Genomic DNA, 19,311 nt, shown 5'->3' with positions numbered 1-19,311 from the left:
GAGTAAAGTATATGTGTGTTCCGCTGTGTTGTTGTACACCGAGGGACAAGCCCTGTGGAGGGCTTTGGGGGATGAAGCCAATATGATCGTGCTAAATCTCCAGATTATTGCTGCTTCTCGCTAGGCTTAGCAGCGGCGGCAGAGTCGGTTTTCTGGAGGACCTTGGCGGCATCCAGGCCATCCTTCTCGGCATCCACAGCCTCGGCAACCTGCGCCTTCTCGATGCCCTCAGCCTCCGCCTGGACCTGTCTCTCCTCCTTCTCGTCAATGTCTTCAATGTCCCGGGGAGTAGCGAAACCTGTCGCCTGGTTCTCCTGGTCTTGCTGCAGCTCCTCGTTAATCAGCTCCTGCTGCTCCTTGATTACCTCGAGACGCTGCTTGTTGGTGGCAGCACCCTCAGCATTGTGGACCTCGAGCTCAATCTCGTGGAAAAGCTCCTCCGGAATGGAGGAAAGCACATTGGTAAGTGCTTCAATCTGGTTGGAGACACCATCACTACTGTCCTGCTGGGTCTGGCCATACATATAAGCATTGCTCAGAACCAGAAGAGTAGAGGGGACACCCTCCCGAAGTCGCAAATCCAGCCAAGTCTGGAGGTCTTCCCGTAACCTAGCAGGCGAGACACCAAAGCTCTTGATGCCACGGCTGGCGCAGGCAATCTGAAGTTCGGCCACGGAAAGACTGTCGACGCCCTCATAGGCAATGGCGCGATCGTCGCGCTTGATTTGCCGCATGCGGTGGCGAAGCTGATACCGGAGCATCATGTCGGTGCCAAAGGTGTTGAGGTTGAGATACCGGCACATGGACACCAACTGCGGCCGGGAAAGGTTGTCAAGGGTCACATCATCCTTGAAGACTTTGCAGACCTTGATCACATCATCGGCCGTAGGTGTCTCGCCAGTGGCGCGAAGCTTGCGGAAGAAGTTGGTAAACTCTTCCTTCTGGGCCGTCGCCTGACTAAGGGGCAGGCCTGTCTCTTTCAAGGTCTGGCGGAGGAATTCGCTGACCTCCTTACGGGTCGCCCGAAGGATGTTCGCCTTCTTATCCTTGTCCTTTTGCCCCTCATATGTGCTGGGCAGCATGTTGGGGAAGATCTTGAGCGCGACGGGGAGGAGAAATTCGGCAAAAGGCACAATGATGAACATGGAGAAAGGAACCAGCCGACCGAGATCCTGGACGGTACGTTGAAGCTGGCGTTGCTCTCTCCGCGTCAACTCGTAGCCGGCAGCCATCTTTGTAGCCAGGCGCGAGCTGATCTTGACCTCAGCGGCCAGCAGTTTCGTGCCATCCCAGTAATGCAGAGCCTCCTTCTTGATCTTCTGTGCGATCGTCAGCTTCTTCTCCTCCTTCTTGGCCTCAACCTTCTCTGCAGCAGGCTTCTGTGCGGCAAGCTGCGAGAGCGTAGCAGAAGAATCAGCAGCGGCCTCGGGGGTGCTGGTTTTCTCCGCTGGCTTGGATGCAGCCTCACTGCTCTTGGGCTTGGGGGAAGGCTCCTTCGGGAGAGGCTTTTTAGCCTTCTCGACATCGAATCCTGGAGGTGGGCCACCCGTCGGGCCGCCATGAGTAGTGGTACCCGAGGTGGTGAGCCCCCGAACTGGGATAAGCAGAGCAGTGGCAGGGCGGTTAAACCTCAAGTTCTGCGCATTGCGTGCCAGAAGCATCGAGGAGGCCAAGAGGGCGGATCTAGGGAGGGCATGAGCTTTATGAGGGGCCGTCAGCAACTTGTCATCTTGGAATAGGGGCACACAAGGGATAGCGGACGTACTGGTGGTGCCTTGGAACGGGTTGACGACCAGCGCCCGGCGCGCAACTCTTGTCGAGGCGCTCATGGCAGCGGTGTTCTAGCGTTCAGGGGGTAACGGCAGGTCGGTGTGCACCAAGATTAGGGGCGAAATCGTGATGCTGCCGACAGACTTGGATACTGGTCGCGATTGAGGAGATAAAACTTCGCCGATGCGCTGACGTGAGTGTAAAGATGTGGTGCAACGGCAACGGGTCAACGCCAACAGCGGGAATTGACACGGGACTGCACAGCTGAGCAGAAGATTTCGATTTTCAGACGCAACCGGCAGTTGGGCTCGGAACCAGCGGATTGAATGCGAGACCTCCCGGGTTAGCGCAGACTGTCCAGATAGAGACGAGAAGACGAAATGGTTCAAGCAAAAGAAAGACGTCGAGATGAGGGATGGTGGATGCTGGAGGGCTGGTTTGGGGCGGATGGTGTTGTTGGAAAGAGATGGTCGAGGACGCCGCTGTCAAAGGGGCACGGTGACATCAAAATCCGGCCCTTTCCACTGAATGCCATGGCTCCAATCCAGCGACGCCCCGCGGTCGCCCTTTCCCCATTCGGCTGCCCTCTTGGCGATTCAGCGAACGAGCAGCGCATCACGTGACTGTTTTGGCTGAGTAAGGTTGCGCTGGGCTGCTTCCGGGGATCCTGTGTGGCTGGGGAAAGCACAACACAACATGGCATGTCTGCGTTGGCTCTTGGGAATATCTGCATTGATTCCCTATTGACTTCTCTGGATGCTCTCATATCCTCTCATATCCTCTCATATCTTTCTCATGATCAAGGAAGATGCAGATTGCTGTTTCAGAGAGCCACTGAGAGTCCAAATCATTATTTATAAGCACAACGCACTTCTTCCCCACCACATGCTTCCCATGACAGAGTTACAACAGCATAATGGCAACAGACTCTTATCAGACCCAACTTTGCACGTGCTAAATCAGTTGATCGGGCTTTCTCGGGCAGAATCGTCACCCCCTAGGCAGGTTTCGGACAACTCTTCACATGCCGTCATGGCACTTTGACCACAGGTCTGGACATTCTCACATATTTTCATCCAAAACTTTCGAGAAAGTTCAGGTGTTTCAAAGTCTCATCGAGTCTCTTATCATGCCCTTTCCTTGCATACGGTCCAGTTTTTTCCTCTTCATAGCTTTATCAGATCTTATCAGATGAAACCTTTGGTTCTAGAAGCAAGACCTACTTGGCAAGGACCCCGATAACTGCGATATCGGGGCACAGCCGAAGCCTCAACAAAAAACTTGCTGGCATTTTGGTGAGCCATTCGTGATGAGCAACAGGCAATGGGATGAGAATCCACCGCCAATCCTTTCCAGACTCCGATCTGTTCAGGGCTTCGGAAACTTGGGCAGGGTGAATGTCCGGTGTGACAGTGGCCGCCACAGTGACTTTGTTCAATCGGTTTAGGTTTCCAGGCTCCGTTATCACTCCGGACCGGCGTGGGACAGGAGGTCTCTGGACATAGTTGGCAGACCTCTCACCGATTTAGCTGTTTTGCCTTGGTAAAACCCTATAGCTCATCACCCCTCCTGCTTGTCTTCCCCGTCGCCTAAGAAAGTTGATATCGAGGCCTCACAGCGTTTTTGTGTGCCCCTTTCGGTGACTTTGTACCCGAGTTGTCTCCATTATCGGTCCTCGGTTGCGTCTCGATTACGTGCCGATCGACTTGTTCCCCGCACCCCGAACCAGCCGGATCTTTGTGTGACAAACCGACCGCAACAACGCCAGAATCCGGAGCGCGCCTGCTTGCATAGGGTAGTCGCATTAGTACTTGAAGCCGGCCTTGCCCCTCTGGCCCTCCGCGCCCCGGCCCATTTCTTTATTCCTGCTCAACTCACCCTCCTGTCTCCCACCCGGTGCGCACACCCGAACACGCGCGCGCTCGATCGCTCGCTCGCAACCCCCGCTGCCGCTTGTCCCAGTTCCCGACTCCCGTCAACCTTGAATGATGCGCCTCCGAAAGGCTGCCCGAGTTATCCTTGTAGGCGCCCCGGGAGTGGGAAAGGGGACGCAGTCTGAGCGGCTGTTGCAGCGGTTTCCTCAGCTGTCATCCATCTCCTCTGGGGATCTTCTCAGGCACAATGTCAAGCAGCGGACACCTCTGGGTATGACTCTTCCTCAAGCACAATGCTCAGGATGTCAATTAACTAACCAAAACCAGGCATCAAGGTCGAGAGTACGATGAAGGCCGGACTTTTGGTTCCCGATGATCTTATCCTTCGGTTGATCAATAACGAGCTCAACCAGCGCGGGTGGTTGTACTCGAGCCACCCCGCCGGCAACGTCATGACGCTCGCTTCCTGTGCCGCCGAGACGCAGTCCTTCAGCAATGATGCCGATATGGCTGCCTTCATTTCGCACCCAGCGCATGCTCGTGGTGGTTACGGCTCACCTTCAGAAGATCCCTCGGCTTCGTTTCTTCTCGATGGGTTCCCTCGTACCGCGACACAGGCTGAACGGCTCGACGAGACAATCCCCATTAACATGGTTGTGTCACTGAAGACGCCGCTGGCGGTCATTATGGAGCGCATCTCTGGGAGATGGGTGCATGAGGCTTCGGGCAGGGTTTACAACACTACTTTCAACCCACCCAAGGTTGCTGGTGTCGATGATGTCACTGGAGAGCCGTTGGTCCGCAGGGCAGACGACAGCGAGGAGGTCTACCGCCAACGATGGAAGAAGTTTGAGGAGACGAGCGAGCCATTGTTGGAACACTACGCTCGCAAGGGTGTGCTGTGGGAGGTGTCGGGAATGAGCAGCGACGAGATCACCCCCAAGCTCATGCGTGAGTTTGAGCGTCGCTTTGCTGAATGAGATGACAAAAACTGCTGGCCTCGTTTCAACTCCTACAACTGGGTATGGTTTAATTCAGTATTTTTTGTACATTATTGGTATAGGCGGAGGGCGTTGTCTGGGAAACCTTGAACGGGCTACAGGGACATCTTCTCGGATGGGATAAAGTATGGGTCATGGTTATGACTTGGGCGGCGTCATTGGGTTTTGAGAGCGAGCGAGCGAGCGAGCACATGCAGCCCTCGGTCCTGGCGTTTTGGATAGGTCGTATAGTCGGTCGACGGGTTTAAGTGCCAGGTGGTCACGACAGTTTTGGTTCAATGGAAACTCTTGGGGTTCATGAGAACTCATCCTACAACTCACTCACACTTCGCAGCATTGCCTCTGTGATTCTTACAATAATTCTACATTTCGTTATCAATTCAAACAGCCCACCCACCAGCATACGTGTAAGTCATCCCCATACTCTGTCCCACCACATCCACACTTCTCCTGAATCCCATGATCCACACCCCTTGCTGATCCCAAGACCTGCCACTTTCTAGGTTGGCCACACAAGGTTGAGTGCATATGATGTAACTACAATGCTGCTAACCCCGCGAAAAGACACCGCCCTGTTTTGCCCGCCTCCCCGCAAAGCGCAACAGCCCCACCATCAGTGCGGCCTCCCGTCCCCCAGTTCCTTCCCCCCTCATGCTGCCCCTCACCACATTATGTGACTGTGCCCCCATCGACTTTTTGACAAAGTTGGATGGCAGGTCCCAGTGGCTTGGGTGAGCATTGTTTCTTGTGGCGTTTTCTTCCAAAGTGGTGTTTTGACGGGTACTTTCCTGTTGTGTTCTCTGTGCAACATTCCGTGTCTTGGGTACCTTCCTGAGGCCTTCCTTCCATCTTGGCAAGTGTCATTGAACTTGGCTGTTGGGGTGTGGTGGTGTCGTGTGTGTGTGTGTGTGTCCCGTTCGTTTCGGACTCGTGATCAAACTTTTCTGCTCTCATCTTTCTTTCATTATTGTTCGTCTTTCTCCATTGTTCTCGATTGCCTAGATCTTGCCAACTTGGATCTGGGGGTCATTGTGGCTTGGGAAACGAGATCAAACCGAGCATCAACAAGGCGGGATCTTTCATTTGGGGATCCATCGAGGTGCCTGACACACATTCAATTCAACTTTGGACGAAAAACTAGACTTCACGGGACGGACGGGAGCTCCCACAATTTGGTTTTCTGGTTTGGGTTGTTGAAAACGATTGGGTCCTGGAATGGTGGGAGTGGGATATAGATGGTGGAAATGATGCAGATTGCAGGACAGAGCCGGTAAAAGAACAGTTTCGTTGACGGACATTGTTTTTTTCTTCGATTTCGATGCGCTCTACCTACACCTTGGGTCCCTGGGTATTTACTTCTCAACGTTCAGCTCCACTGGCGTTGAGAGGCTGAAACTTAGCTGCGGTGGTGGTGGTTATACTTGGAAGGCTTGAGGCTCTGGCTGGGAACGAGACATTCATTTTTACTTCCAGAGTCACACACATTGCCATCTTTTCACACCCACCGGTGGAGGTCACATAATCACATGTTCTAGCAACACATCACACACCAAAGCCGGGCATGAGGCTTCTCCAAACAGCAGTCGTCGCCCTGGCGTCGGCTGCCAACGCAGCAGCCACCGTCAAACTCCAACCTGACCCCCTCATCAACCTCTCCTCCACGTCCCCCCAAGTGACGACACAAGGGGCAGGCCGACCTGACACCCAGCTCTTTGCTGACCTCTGCGCCTCTATAAACGTCATGCAAAACCATTACTTCGAAAACTGGATTGGCACCTGGCCCGACGCCATCGACTGGACTAGAGCCGTGATGGGCACCCACATCGCGGGAGCTCTGCGGACCATAACCGAGGACTTTGAGCTGGCCAGATCCCAGCCTAATATCGTCATCCCCCCCCTGGCCAACTTTATCGGCCGGTATTTTGGCGAGCTGATTGCCTTTTATTTTGGGCAGGACGTCTTCTCCCTGCGCGGGGAGGCGTTCGACGACATGCTCTGGGTTGTGCTGGGCTGGTTGGAAACGATACAGTTCATTGACGAGCTGGGAGACGGGAGGTGGCATGGGGAGAGATGGACGCCGGCGTTTGCCCACAGGGCGAGGATATTCTGGGAGCTTTCGAGCAAAGGGTGGGATCAGAAGCTGTGCGGGGGAGGGATGCTGTGGAATCCGAGGTTGAGTCCGTACAAGAATGCCATCACCAACGAGCTTTGGATTGCGGCGAGTATTGGAATGTATCTCCATTTTCCGGGGGATGAGAATACAAGTCCGTGGGAGGAGATGATGGTGAGACCTGGGCTTGATAAGAGGGACTTGGGCAAGAGAGACTGGCCTCCGCATGATCCCATGTTTTTCAGGACAGCGCAGCTGGGGTATGAGTGGTTGGAGTCGTCTGGGATGATTAACCACCAGGGCTTGTATGCGGATGGTTTCCACATTTCGGGGTACAGCGAGGGGAGCAACAATACCGAGTGTGACGAGAGGGACGAGATGGTGTATACGTACAACCAGGGTGTGATTTTGTCGGGTCAGTTGGGGTTGTTTGTTGCTACTGGCAGTGAGGAGTACCTCAATTCTGGACACAAGGTCATCAAGGACGTGATTCGGGCTACAGGTTGGGATCTAGAGAGGGCCAGACCTGTGGCTAATCTGGATGATTATCACGCCAACTTGCTTCCAAGCTGGAAGGGTCTTGGTCGAGCGGGTGTGCTGGAGGAAGCCTGTGATGTTTTTGGAACTTGCTCGCAAGACGCCCAGACTTTCAAGGGTATCTGGATGCATCACTTTACCACATTTTGCTCGCCAAATTCTCTCGACAAGATCATGCCTAGTGCTGGGTCTAGGATGAGTCAACAGGGCCTTGCACGGATCAGGACGAAGCACTTTGCCGAGTGCAAGAAGTATGTGCCCTGGTTGAGACATAATGCTGTTGCTGCTCTAGGCACACGAGACGAGCATGGGAAATTCGGGATGTGGTGGACGATTGGGCTATTTCCATGGGAGCAGGGGCTGAAGATGAGCTGGGATGATTTTGAGAAACTTCACGTCCTACCGCCGGACCACGGGGAGGATGATTATCGGAATCGTGGGGTACCCCACAATGAGGTTTGGATGATGACGAACCCCAATATCACGTTGCCGGTTGAGGCTGAGAAGGAGGGGCTACCTGCTGTTGCTGGTGTGTCAATGGAGAGGCAAAAGGCGGTTTATATGCAGATGGGCAAGGAGGACATGAAGAAGAGAGAGCACCGGACGTCAGGTCCGTCGAAGGAGCTGTGGAACAATGATCCGAATACCCGTGGACGGGGGAGGACGGTCGAGACGCAGGGCGGTGCGGTGGCGCTGTTGAGGGCGTTGTGGGTTGTTTCTAAGCATACATATTAGGGCCAGGTCATACACGGTTTTGATTTCTTGTTCATGGTTAGAGATGGGATTTGTTCTATATTTAGTTATGAGACATGATAGATGGGAATTGCTGGGTCTGGCATCAGGAATTAAGTTACTCTGCTCCCTCGTGCCTTCCCTGCTCTTTTGCTCCTTCCCTCTTGCTTCTTCCATCTCGCCCCTTCCTCTCGCCCCTTCCCGCATCTCCTTCCCTAACCCTCCTGCCCTTTGCTCCTCCCTAGCTCGCTCTTCTCTCCGAGGGTTATAAAGGTCGAGTTCGAGAAGAGTTTCCATCTGGGGACGCCTGGGGAGGGGTGGAATGGCCCAGTGGTATGAGGGGATGCCTGAAATACCAACTGCAGCCATACCCACCTAACAGAGATTAAGGTCACAACGCCTGGGTTCGAGACCGGAGGCAGATCCCAACTCTTTTGCTTTTTTCAATAAATTCTTTCCAGGTTGACAATGACTTGTAGACACTTTTTTCAACTACTACAAATAATCGGCATAGAAGTAAGTTAACCGATATTATACTATAAACCGTGCCTCAAACGTAAATCAATAGGCCTTTTGAATATCTTCAAAGGCCTATTAACTATCCTCGAAGGCCTGATGATTATCCTTCAAGGCATGTTTCTTAGTACAATATGGGTTAAGCTACTTTCGTCTACCATTTGTTTTGTGGTGAGGGTGCTACTGTCGACAAACATTAACATGAACTTGTTTTTGTAAAAACATTCATTGTCGCTATGAAAACAATCATCGCTGTCCTGACTACACCATCGCCCTAGAGAATGATTTGCCGCGCGTCCTTCAGTATACCTTCCGACGGACAGTATGGACACTTGAACCTGGCCCCCTTACACAGCTTCTGAAGCGTCTCCTTGGCCAAAACGTGTCCGCAGGGTATCATCATGGGTGGGTTGGCGTCTGTCGTTTGTTCCTTCGAGACTGGACAGACAAAAATACTGTGGTAGAGCATACTCTCGGGAAGCGGTGTCTCAAAGGCCATCTCGTTGGAGGTTGTCCATTCTGTACCCTTGGCGAGAGTCTTTTGCGTGTACTTCATCAGCTGTGGGAGAGCCAACGCGCCTGCGGTGGCGGCTAGGTAGAGTGGCGACTCGGCCGAGAGGCCCAACAGACTGCAGAACTCGCGGGTAAATGAGGAAGCAACATCACTGAAGGCAGTATCAATCGCAAACAGTTGTCTGTACGGGGACTCGGCGATGTTGGGCGCAAATGCCATGGAGCATGCCAGCTGGTTGATCTCGTTGAGATGGCGTGCTTGGAAACGGCCAAAGTTTGACCGAGCATACTGGAGAGCACCCCGCTGGCCATTGTTCTCGTCATCGGGTAGTCCGTTGACGGAAGGTCCTTTGAACAGCCAAACAAACTGCAGCCTGCTTAGTTCAAACTCAAGATTGCTCCCTCGTGCCTCCAGCTCGACCGAGTTTTTCCTCGCCCACGTAATAGCAGGCATCAGGTTCCTAGCTTTTAGCTCTTGTAAAATGTAGTACATCCCTGCAAAGCTCTCTTGAAGCTCTTGTGAGTGGAGGGATGAAAGGTCGTAGGCCTCGCTCGACGTTGTCGACGCAGCTTCGTCGTAGTTGCCGTCGTCCATACGCTCGTCTAAATATTCCGGATTCTCTCGCTTCGTCGTTGACTGAACCTCATCGATGAATGTCGACGCCACTTTAAACTGGCCTTCTCTAAGCAAGTGCATGGCGATTGCCCTGTTTATCAGAGACACGTGGTCTGCCATGGCATCGTGGTCTGTTGGGAGAGGCTTCAGAGGAAAGGACTTATCCAGAGCCTTTCCCATCTTCTTATTGGCGGCAGCTGCCCCTTTAAGCCCATCGTTTACTGCCTCGAATGCGCTCTTCACGGGATTCTGAAGTTTTGTGATGGTGATGGCTGTATGGGATTCGGGAGCTAGAGGTGTGCTTGTTCAGTACCTGAGCATATATACCTACCTCGTCCGTATCTCATTGCCAGCGTGAACCTCGGCTTACCTGAAGCTACCTGCTCACGAGCAGCACTGAGCAACTCGATGATCTTGTCGACATGCTCCACCGCTTTCGTGAGTCTAGGGAGTTTGTTGATCTTTGCATATTCTTCTTCGAGCGCCTCCAGCTTGGGCTTCTCAGACGCCATGGTCGTCCGCCGCCGCGAATGGCTTGTGTCTGGTTCTGTCAACTACAATTGCAAGCCTGACTGCTTGATTCGCGTGGGAATGACGAGAGCGCAAGTCCGGTTAGCGATACGGCGTCACCTGGAGACTATGACCCTTGTTCAAATTGATAAAGGATTGAGGCACTGTAAGGTGTACTAGAGGCGGTTGAAATGTGTATCGTTGACTTTCTGGCGGTGGATGTTCGGGATAAAATAACCCAGATCAATCGTAATATCTGTAATCATTGAACGCCTTCCCGCTCTATGCAGCTGCAGTGGCGTGAGCTGTGGATTGGGCTGCCCGCCCAGGTGACGTCCACCCCGCTGGCGGTGCTGGTCCGAGCGCTATGTGGTGGCCAGGAACTACCTGAAGTGGCAGGCATTATGTGGACAATATAACTGGCACTGCAAGTCAGCAATATGCACAATGACTATCCATTTACACCTTTTAAAATACAAAATAGTCCTTTTAGCTATTTCTTAAGGTCTATAAACTAGATTTTAAGGCCTATTAACAATTCTTAAGACCTATCAAATATCCTTTGAGGCACAGGCGGTTCAGTGCTTTTGCAGTGCCAGTTATTTTGTCCACAGCGAGGCAGGGGAGTGCAGTTGGTGGGCGTGGTGGGGTGTGTTTGGCAACCTGGAACTTCCCTTCATGGCCTCTCGGGAACAGCATTCAAAAGCTGGAACACTGCAAGCAGCAAGGTCTCAGCTGGTCTCAGCTGCAAGTTTGGTTGCCTCGTTTCTACGGATATCACATGCCAACGACGGAGAAGAGAAGGTATCACCAACTCTACAGCCAGGAGGTCTCGCTCGAAGCATTGCAAGTCCCTCAACACGCAATCGATTCCACTTCGCCCCTATCCTGACTGAACGACACCAAAACGCCAGCCCCATTCTCACCAAACGATCGGCTGCTTGCATACGGATACCGAAGCTCTCCACCAAACTCCGGGGTGGAGGAACGCCTCACCGCCCCAGGCGGCCCCACGATGGAGCTCTTGTAGCTTGTGCTGGTTCCATGTTTGACATGGATATTGGCGGTTGTGCCAGCTGTGACAAACCGCCTAGGTCCTGATCTTAAAACGGCCGTACCGCCGTATCACGCCATGTCTATCCGAATACCCTTTCCTCCTGCCGCCTCACTCGACGGCAGGGCACATCGCGAAGAAGATATCACGCTGGCGAGAACAGCTTCAAACAAGAATGCCAGGCCCGCGGTGCCAGAGACACCAGACGGTGCCGCAGCCGCCAAAGTGGAGGCTGCCCTTGCGCTTCCACCTGCATCAAATCGCCGACGAGTCGTGCTTCCGGACCCTATAGCTTTCAAGTGAGCTCCACAAACCACCACTTGTTAACGATCTTGCTTGCTGATGTGTTGCTTCTGCTTGCGCCTGTAGATTTCTCGAAGGCGATCCAACAGTGACAGTTATTACGCGCAAATATGTCCTCCCTGGTTACGAACTATACCTCGTCGAACAATGGGCTTGCTCGCGCCAATCGCCCGCCCTCGTCATTGCGACCTACACAGCTGATCCAAAGCACTCGGTCGTCGTGGGGGTTCTGGAGATACCAGGAGAAGAGAAGGATTGGTCGCCGAGATTACGCTTATACTTTAGCGCTATCCAACACTACCATGCCCGGCCAAAGGAAACAGACATTGGAGAGCTCATGGTCACCAACCTCAGTAGCTTTCCTTCCGCCCTTACTGTGATTGCGGTGCCCGACGGAGACATTCAGAAGCATCGCCAAGTGTTCATTGTGAACGAGAATCTCAAGCGGCTAGGGTGCTCAGGGAGATCAGGACTCACCCTCACAGATCCAACACCCGCTACGCAGGCCAAATTTCTGCAACTATACAAAACGAACGAGAAGATACCTTTTGCTCAGGCCGTTCTGGAGCTGGTTAGGATGTGCCAGATGGCACTTCACATCTTTGGCATGCTGGATGCGGAATACGTGGATGGGCTACTCTGTGACGTGACGGAGACCGCAATCAACAATTGGTGGACCGAGATTGGCTCCGAGTACTTCAATACCGAACCGACAGACGGCATTTTGGGTCCTACAACAGTGGCAGCGATGCTCGGCACACTGATGGGAGCGAGGAATCGGCTCAGTTACTCTGGCGCACCAGTGGCCAAGGATGTTTTTGACCTTGAAAGCACCAAAAAGGGCATTGGGACCTTTCAAAAATCTGTCAAGATAGAGAGGACAAGACGTCTAGACCGCCAGACGTTGCTCAAGCTGCACAGTGCCACAGCCAAGGCAGCCGCGGGAGATGGTGGTTGGGGTGTTCACAGGGCGGTCAAATCTACGGTCGCTGAAATTGGTGGCAAACGCGGCGAGCTTGTCATTGGCATGGTGGGAGGCAAAGATAAAGCCAATATTGGTGATATCGAGACGGTCGACTTGGGAAAATTCATCAACTTGGCCTACGGTGAAAGACCAAAATGGCTTTGGCATGGAAAGCCAAGGAGAACACAGCAAGAGACTGCTCCGGGCTCTGCATTTGGCAAAGAATTACGAGAGGAAACTATTGTACCTCAGTCTGGAAGCAGAAGAACTCAGTCTGCACCAGTGGAGGATGAGCTAGAGGCCAAGAAGAGGGAAGATTCCCCCGCCATATACGCACCACCTCCTGTTACAAACTCAGCCCCCATCACAGCCGAAAGTCACAATCCCGGCGACAGGGATGCTCTACGAAAGGGAATTTTCAAGGGTGTTGCTGGAAAAGTGAGCGATGCTCGATCAGGTTTGGGTCGAATCAGAGATGCTGTTGGAGGTGGTTTGAGGGGCCACGCCAGCAGGCCCTCCAAGGACGAAAGCCCGGACACGGCCATCAGTGGATATTCCAGCCCCAGTATAGCGACGTTAGCTCACTCGTCTGCCGCGGTGACGAGCCCGGTTGCAGTTGGCAAAGCATTCAGCTGGAAGGTCAAACCGGAGGAGTATGCGAACGGGGCTCCAAAGGAACGAGATTTTGGCGAAACAGGGCCATCTGGTTTGAACGGCAGTGCAGAAGGGAGTGAGACGCATCCTACAGGTGTCAGGGCTGAGTCGACATCATCCCAAGAACTGCTCAGAGCAGCAGAGGAAAAAGAAGCGCTAGCCGAGATACGCAAAGATGTACTAGAGAATACATTTTCGGCCGCGGCTTCAGAGGCAGGTGATTTGGACGCTCAGCCCCAGCAATTTCTCGGTGCTCAAGGGAGCTCAGATCTGCCTTTATCATTCCTTCAGCGAAGACACAGCTTCACAACCATTGAGGCTCTACAACGACCACTAAATGACGCCCGTTATCCCCGCCGTTTGTCTTTTAGCGAAGCTGAAGAGGCTGTTCTTGGCTGGCACGAGATCATCAGCCTGGCCGATCTGCCCCCACCGGACGCTGGCGTGGACCCAGCAACGACGGCATTTTTGCAGTCTCAAGCGGAGCTGGCTTACACCTTATACCACCGGCTTCAAGAAATACAGAAAGACCTCGCCAATTGGGTTACAGGAAAACTGTCAGGGGTTGACATTTTGAATACAACGTATGGCGCTCAGCAGGCGGAGCTTCAAGCTCTCTATCATGCCGTCAGCGAGGCCTACGCACGAATAAGGCATAGCAGTGGGGAGCTGGTGGCAGAAGAGAGGGGACGCCTGACCGAAGCCGTCAAGGACGTTGAGGTCTTGGTTGCCAAGCTCGAATATGAGATTAGCGCGCTGGTCGGGAAGGTGAATGAGGTTGAGGATGGGGTGGCGCAGTTTGAAGCGCAGGTCGAGGATCTTGAGCGCAGGGCGGAAGAGCTCAAGGCTGCATTAGAAACGGAGAGTTGGGCGCATTGTCTTGTTCGAACGCTGACGGGTATTGGTTCGGGGCCGAATATCACTAGAGCAAGGTCCAGGTGATGGGGACAAGGGTATTTGGGGAGTGTTGAATTTTGGGATGACTTGTATAAATGTCTTGTTTGGACAGGCAGCCAGGAGTTTGGGAGCACAGCATTGAGCCACTGAAACGGCGTTTATGGGGAGAGGTTTGAACCCTCGATAGCATACCTAGCATCCATTGAAATTCATCAGAGGAAACCTTAACGGAAACCAAACAGACAGAGAAGCGATGTCATTATTGAAAAGCAACAGCGCAAGAACCCCTCTATAATCTGGACACGCCGGACCCAACCAACCCCTAGTAATCCATCCATTCGGTCATAATGTACACTCCCACGTTTACGAAAATCCTGCTCTCCTCATTGAAACGGCATTCATAAGTGGTATCCCATTCCCATAAGCTCTAATCCCCCTCGCCAAATATTTTTATGCTGTCGACGACCTCCTACTCTTACAAGCTCCCTTTTCCTTCTCCTACTATTTACCGCCCCATCATGCCACCCTTGGCGGCCTGCTCCTTTTGGAGTTGCTCCGAGATGGTGGTGTGCGCCTCGAAGAACTTGGCGCTGCACCGGTCGAGGCACGAGGCCTCGCCCTTGGAGAGCTCGCCTTCCCGGTATGTAGAGTCGAGGCACTTTTGGGAGCAGATCTTGGCCATGCTATATGCAGAAACATGGTCAGTAAAAGGGGGGGATGGGGAAATACTAGGGGGGGCTGGTAAATACCGGGTCTGCATCTCGGTCATGACCTTGATCTCGTTCTCGACGGCGGCGATCTTCTCCTCGGAGGAGAGCTTGGGTTGGCCGAATCCGAACATTTTGGGTGGTATTTGGGGGTTGGTTGTTATGGGGTTAAGAAGGAGAAGGGGTCGGTTGATGGTATCGCGATATGGGAATGTCAAAAGAGGAGGGTTCAAGAGGCTTGCATGGATGTTGGTTTCTGGCAAACAAAAAAACCGATGCGGCTGCTGGCTGGCTTGCGGGTTCCAACACTTCGTCATGCCAAGAGTTGGTTCTTTAGATAAGCGTGGAGGGTTCCTATCAGAGAGAGAGGTGATTGGTTAGAGCTCAGCTCTGGTGGAGGGGTGCGGCATGTGTTAAAACCATGGGAGCTCCAAAAAATATTTTTGAGGAAGCGGTCTTTTCCTTTTGCTTTTGGACAACAACATTAGCGTCGTTGGGAACAAGCAGAGTTCCCGGTTTGTTGGTGTGAAACAGGTAAATTGTAAGTATGGATTTTTTCTGCCCCTTGGATTTTATAGCAATATGATGAACCTGCATAAACCTTAGAACCGTTGCGACTGACACGCTTCGGCGTGGTTGATCACAAATGCCAATTTTCTGACATTCTTCCACTGTTACCTGTCTTCTGTCTGGATTTTCTTGTCAGGACAACAGCTGACAGACACTCAATAGAAATGATGCGATGAGACCATCACCGAGTCTCCAGTTCCTGCGGCCGTACGCCCGGGTACCAGTCCCTCACGCGGCGGCGTTCCCGCACCTCCGCCGCGCTCAGCTGTCGCAGCGTTGCTCCTTCCACCTTGCTCGGCAGCAGGAACTGGAGCAGGCTGGTGTCCTCAAGTATCCCCGTATCCGAAATGATGGTGGTGAGATTATGCGCGTCCCCGACTTCCGGGCCAAGTATCAGGACATTCAGCAGGGCGTTGTGGCGGAAGAGGAGGTCACCTTGCGAGGACGGGTCGAGTCTGTCCGTCGTGCCGGGTCGAAGCTCGTCTTTATTGATGTGAGGAGCGAGTTTGAGAATGTTCAAGGACTATGTAACCTGGGGAAGCTGGTCGATGGTACGACTGGTTCTGGTTTGAAGAATTTAGCCCGGTTGCTGAACAGGGGTGATATCATTTGTGCGTCCCATCTTCGTGAACTGTGTATATCCATCTTGGGTAGAAAGCGTGGCCATGCATGCTGACGCCTGTTGTGTTGCCATTGAATAGCTGTCACGGGCAAGGCCACGCGAACCAAGACAGGCGAGCTCTCCATCCAAGCCACCCAGCTTCCTGAAGTTTTGACGCCGAGCTTGGTGCCCCGGCCGGAGAAGGTTGAAGATACCCTGCATCGTCATATTGACATGCTGGCCAACCGTCGAACCGTAGATACCCTTCGTCTGCGGTCCTACATCACTCGCTATCTCCGAGACTTCTTTCATGAGCGCAACTTCCTTGAGTTTCAGACTCCCATCCTCTCTGGCAATGCTGGCGGTGCCGTGGCCAGGCCATTCACCATGCATGCTGAAGCAGTGAGCAAGGATGTCACTCTCCGCATTGCCCCTGAGCTGTGGCTCAAGCGTCTCGTCGTCGGAGGTGTAGACCGCGTGTTTGAGCTCGGCCCGGCGTTCCGCAACGAGGGCATCGACCAAACCCACAACCCAGAGTTCACCATCTGCGAGTTCTACCACGCCTACGCAAACCTCCAGGACCTCATCACCATCACCCAAGATCTCATCCGCGGCGTTGCCGAGCACTGCGCTAAGCTCATCTCCAACGGCACCTTGTCCTCACTCCCCGAAATCTCCGATCTGTCCATCTACCAACAACCCTTTCAACAAGCAGAATTCATCCCCACCCTCCAAGACAAGTTGGGGTTCACCTTCCCCGACTTGACCACCCCCTCCGCCCACTCGGACCTTTTGTCGCTTCTCAACTCAAACTCGGTCCCCCCTTTTGAGGGCCAAGACCACTTCCCCCTCCCCAAACTCCTCGACAAGCTGGCCGAGCGGTACATTGAACCCCTGTCCCTCACCACCCCCTTGTTCATCACCCACCACCCCGTCGTCATGTCCCCCCTTTCCAAATCCTTCCTCTGCCCCAAGACGAACCAGCACGTCTCGGCAAGGACAGAGCTGTTTGTCAAGGGGAAGGAGCTGGCGAACATGTACGAGGAGGAGAACGATCCGTTTGCCCAGAGGGAGAAGTTTGCGGAGCAGATCAGGCAGAAGGATGTGGAGGAGGGGCAGAAGGTGGAGGTGGATGAGAGTTTTTGCTATGCGCTGGCGAGCGGGCTGCCGCCGACAGGGGGTTGGGGGTGTGGAGTGGAGAGGTTGGTCATGTTGATGGCGGGGACGGGGAGGATTAGTGAGGTGTTGAGCTTTGGGAATTTGAGGAATGTGGTGGTGGGGGGGAGTAATTCTGCTGTTGGGGGGGTTACGGGGGAGGAAAGGGAGAAGAAGGGGGAGTAGAGGGGGTTATGTGGGTAGATGGATGGAGAGGGGATGGATACCACATTTTAGAGCGTGTACAAGAAATCTTCTCTACCTATGGTTAAGCATATATACTTACGACGATTCATTTATGTGCATGCTAGAGATCGGGACACCGAAGTGAAGTCAAGGTGTTCTGGCGTAGAATCTGGATTCTCAGGTCGTCCGTGTCTATTGCCATGACAGATCATGGCCGTTTCTAGAGAACAAACCGCAAACAGATATTTGGAGATGCGTCCATGAAATCTCTAGATGGGTCTCTATCGGTTTCGATGAGGTATTAACAAGAATGCTAAAGGTGTCTTTAATATCTTTTGGCACGTGCCTTAAAATCTGAGATGTGTATACCTTATGTTGGAACATATCGAAGTGGTACTTGAAGGCCCAGGAAAAGGTTAGATGCTCATTCTTATTAGGTTACGGCAGAAAACAATATCTAGAATAGATTAGACCGCAATCTTTCGTCTTGTTGGATGAGGCATCGTTCTTGGGGCTATCACCACCAACTTGTGCATACCTGCATCGTCAGCTTGGGAATTTCGCCCTCGAGGAGATGGCAGCTGGCAGCACTCCGCGTGATCTCGAAATAAGCATTTGCTCAGTGAAACTTTGATAGAAACAAGGGCTTTGTGGCTTCTTTAGGGCCATCCTATTTGCACTGATAACGCCTTGGCCCCTATGAACAGTTTTTTGCACCACATTCACTCTCTGGACATTCTCTTCACCCACCTGCAGTGGTAGCTTGGATTCATCATGGCCCCGGCCACTTCCTTTCGACGACTTCTTCCGTCACGCCTATGGAGAGGGCAAACCCTGGTGTCTCCGCCCGGTTTTGAACTACCCGCAGAACTCATCTACATGATTCTAGAGAATCTCCCTCCTGAATCCGTCGTCTCATTCGTCTTGACCTGCCAGTATTTTTATTGCAGTTACCTCCCACAGTCACCCGCAGAGCTTTTGACCGGCGAAGCTAGAATTACGCTTCTAGGACGGATTGAACAAGATTGTCCTCCCCTCTAGCTGTGCTTTGTCTGCATGAGGCCCCACCGATGGGGGTATGACTGGAAGACTCCTTACTATTGCCCAATTTCCAACCGGCCTGATATCAGATATATGTCACCGTTCGGTCAGGTTTCTTTGACGACCTTTGGTTTATGGTCTCTGGTTGGATATAATCTGAATTCCAACTTGAATCGGCTCGTTATGAATCGTCACTTCTATGGCAAGTCGCATGTGCCGGATGTGAAGGTCTTGAACCTCGAGGTAGCCAATGTGTCGGGAGTGCTGCACAGACCACACAGGATCGAAGAAACCCAGGCCTGGGAAGCAAAGATCATCAACGATGAGCTTTACGTAAAGGGTACAAGCATTTTCACGCAATCGACGAAGTATGGGAACGAAAGAGAAATGAGGCTTTTCATGCGTGTGATGGAGAGCAGATATGATATTCGTCCGTGCCATCTCATATGCGAGTACTCGACCCGATCGACCGTTATTGGAAAGCGTCTGGATTATCCCATTCCCGCCATTTTCAGGTGCTGATCGCAATACCACATCGTGTCCCATCTGCTTCACTGATTTCCAGGTGGAGATCACATATGCGGATGATTCCGACCCCATACAGTCATCAGAAGGATCTATTCTCAGCGAGAGCTGCACCGTCAAGATAACCAGATGGTACCAGCTTGGGGATTTCTGGTCGCCAATGGATAGCAAATGGAAGAACCTAGTTGGCTCGTTTCGGTTTTATGGTCGCCGCCGAGTGGACATTTGCGAAGCTGGTGAAATTCGTCAAAGATGGGAGGTGGCCAGGCCAAATGAATAAGCAAAAGCAGAGAAAGAAGCCACGTGGTTGTAGATGTTGTTTATTCAGAAATACAGAGCGCAATTCCGAGTTCACGCTCTGAATAAGATGGGAGTGAGAATGACATCACCCCATGTTTCGCTAGCTTATGTCATGGCGGGAGGTTGACGCTCAGCACCTCATCTCATCGAGATGTTGCTGGCCTCAGAAGATTTC

The 19,311-nt window shown here is 52.8% G+C and overlaps 7 protein-coding genes across 7 annotated transcripts; 4 read left to right on the top strand and 3 right to left on the bottom strand.

Moving 5' to 3' along the window:
• Window positions 1-104: 104 nt before the first annotated feature.
• Window positions 105-1,661, bottom strand: PODANS_1_1780 (uncharacterized protein; the record flags this gene model as incomplete). The annotated part of the gene is made up of 1 exon (XM_001912335.1): window positions 105-1,661. One exon carries the CDS (start codon window positions 1,659-1,661, stop codon window positions 105-107), a length of 1,557 nt encoding a protein of 518 aa, XP_001912370.1.
• A 1,778-nt stretch (window positions 1,662-3,439) lies between these two features.
• Window positions 3,440-4,624, top strand: PODANS_1_1770 (uncharacterized protein; the record flags this gene model as incomplete). The annotated part of the gene is made up of 3 exons (XM_001912334.1): window positions 3,440-3,565; window positions 3,774-3,915; window positions 3,972-4,624. Coding segments are annotated over 3 exons (921 nt in total), but the record flags the coding sequence as incomplete, so codon positions are not given.
• Window positions 4,625-6,206: 1,582 nt separating this feature from the next.
• PODANS_1_1760 (uncharacterized protein) lies at window positions 6,207-8,027 on the top strand (the record flags this gene model as incomplete). The annotated part of the gene is made up of 1 exon (XM_001912333.1): window positions 6,207-8,027. One exon carries the CDS (start codon window positions 6,207-6,209, stop codon window positions 8,025-8,027), a length of 1,821 nt encoding a protein of 606 aa, XP_001912368.1.
• A 787-nt stretch (window positions 8,028-8,814) lies between these two features.
• PODANS_1_1750 (uncharacterized protein) lies at window positions 8,815-10,181 on the bottom strand (the record flags this gene model as incomplete). The annotated part of the gene is made up of 2 exons (XM_001912332.1): window positions 8,815-9,959; window positions 10,040-10,181. The coding sequence occupies 2 exons, from the start codon at window positions 10,179-10,181 to the stop codon at window positions 8,815-8,817; spliced, it is 1,287 nt and encodes a 428-aa protein (XP_001912367.1).
• Window positions 10,182-11,311: 1,130 nt separating this feature from the next.
• PODANS_1_1740 (uncharacterized protein) lies at window positions 11,312-14,096 on the top strand (the record flags this gene model as incomplete). Its single annotated transcript, XM_001912331.1, has 2 exons — window positions 11,312-11,532; window positions 11,603-14,096. The coding sequence occupies 2 exons, from the start codon at window positions 11,312-11,314 to the stop codon at window positions 14,094-14,096; spliced, it is 2,715 nt and encodes a 904-aa protein (XP_001912366.1).
• A 460-nt stretch (window positions 14,097-14,556) lies between these two features.
• Window positions 14,557-15,075, bottom strand: PODANS_1_1730 (uncharacterized protein; the record flags this gene model as incomplete). Its single annotated transcript, XM_001912330.1, has 2 exons — window positions 14,557-14,734; window positions 14,801-15,075. 2 exons carry the CDS (start codon window positions 15,073-15,075, stop codon window positions 14,557-14,559), a joined length of 453 nt encoding a protein of 150 aa, XP_001912365.1.
• A 425-nt stretch (window positions 15,076-15,500) lies between these two features.
• Window positions 15,501-17,270, top strand: PODANS_1_1720 (uncharacterized protein; the record flags this gene model as incomplete). The annotated part of the gene is made up of 2 exons (XM_001912329.1): window positions 15,501-15,939; window positions 16,030-17,270. 2 exons carry the CDS (start codon window positions 15,501-15,503, stop codon window positions 17,268-17,270), a joined length of 1,680 nt encoding a protein of 559 aa, XP_001912364.1.
• Between the last annotated feature and the right edge of the window lie 2,041 nt (window positions 17,271-19,311).

This window comes from Podospora anserina, chromosome 1 (genome assembly GCF_000226545.1).
Source record: "Podospora anserina S mat+ genomic DNA chromosome 1, supercontig 1".
Taxonomy (NCBI): Eukaryota; Fungi; Ascomycota; class Sordariomycetes; order Sordariales; family Podosporaceae; genus Podospora; species Podospora anserina.
The sequence above is the reverse complement of the archived record's forward strand: the minus strand, read 5'-3'. Positions and strand labels throughout refer to the sequence as shown.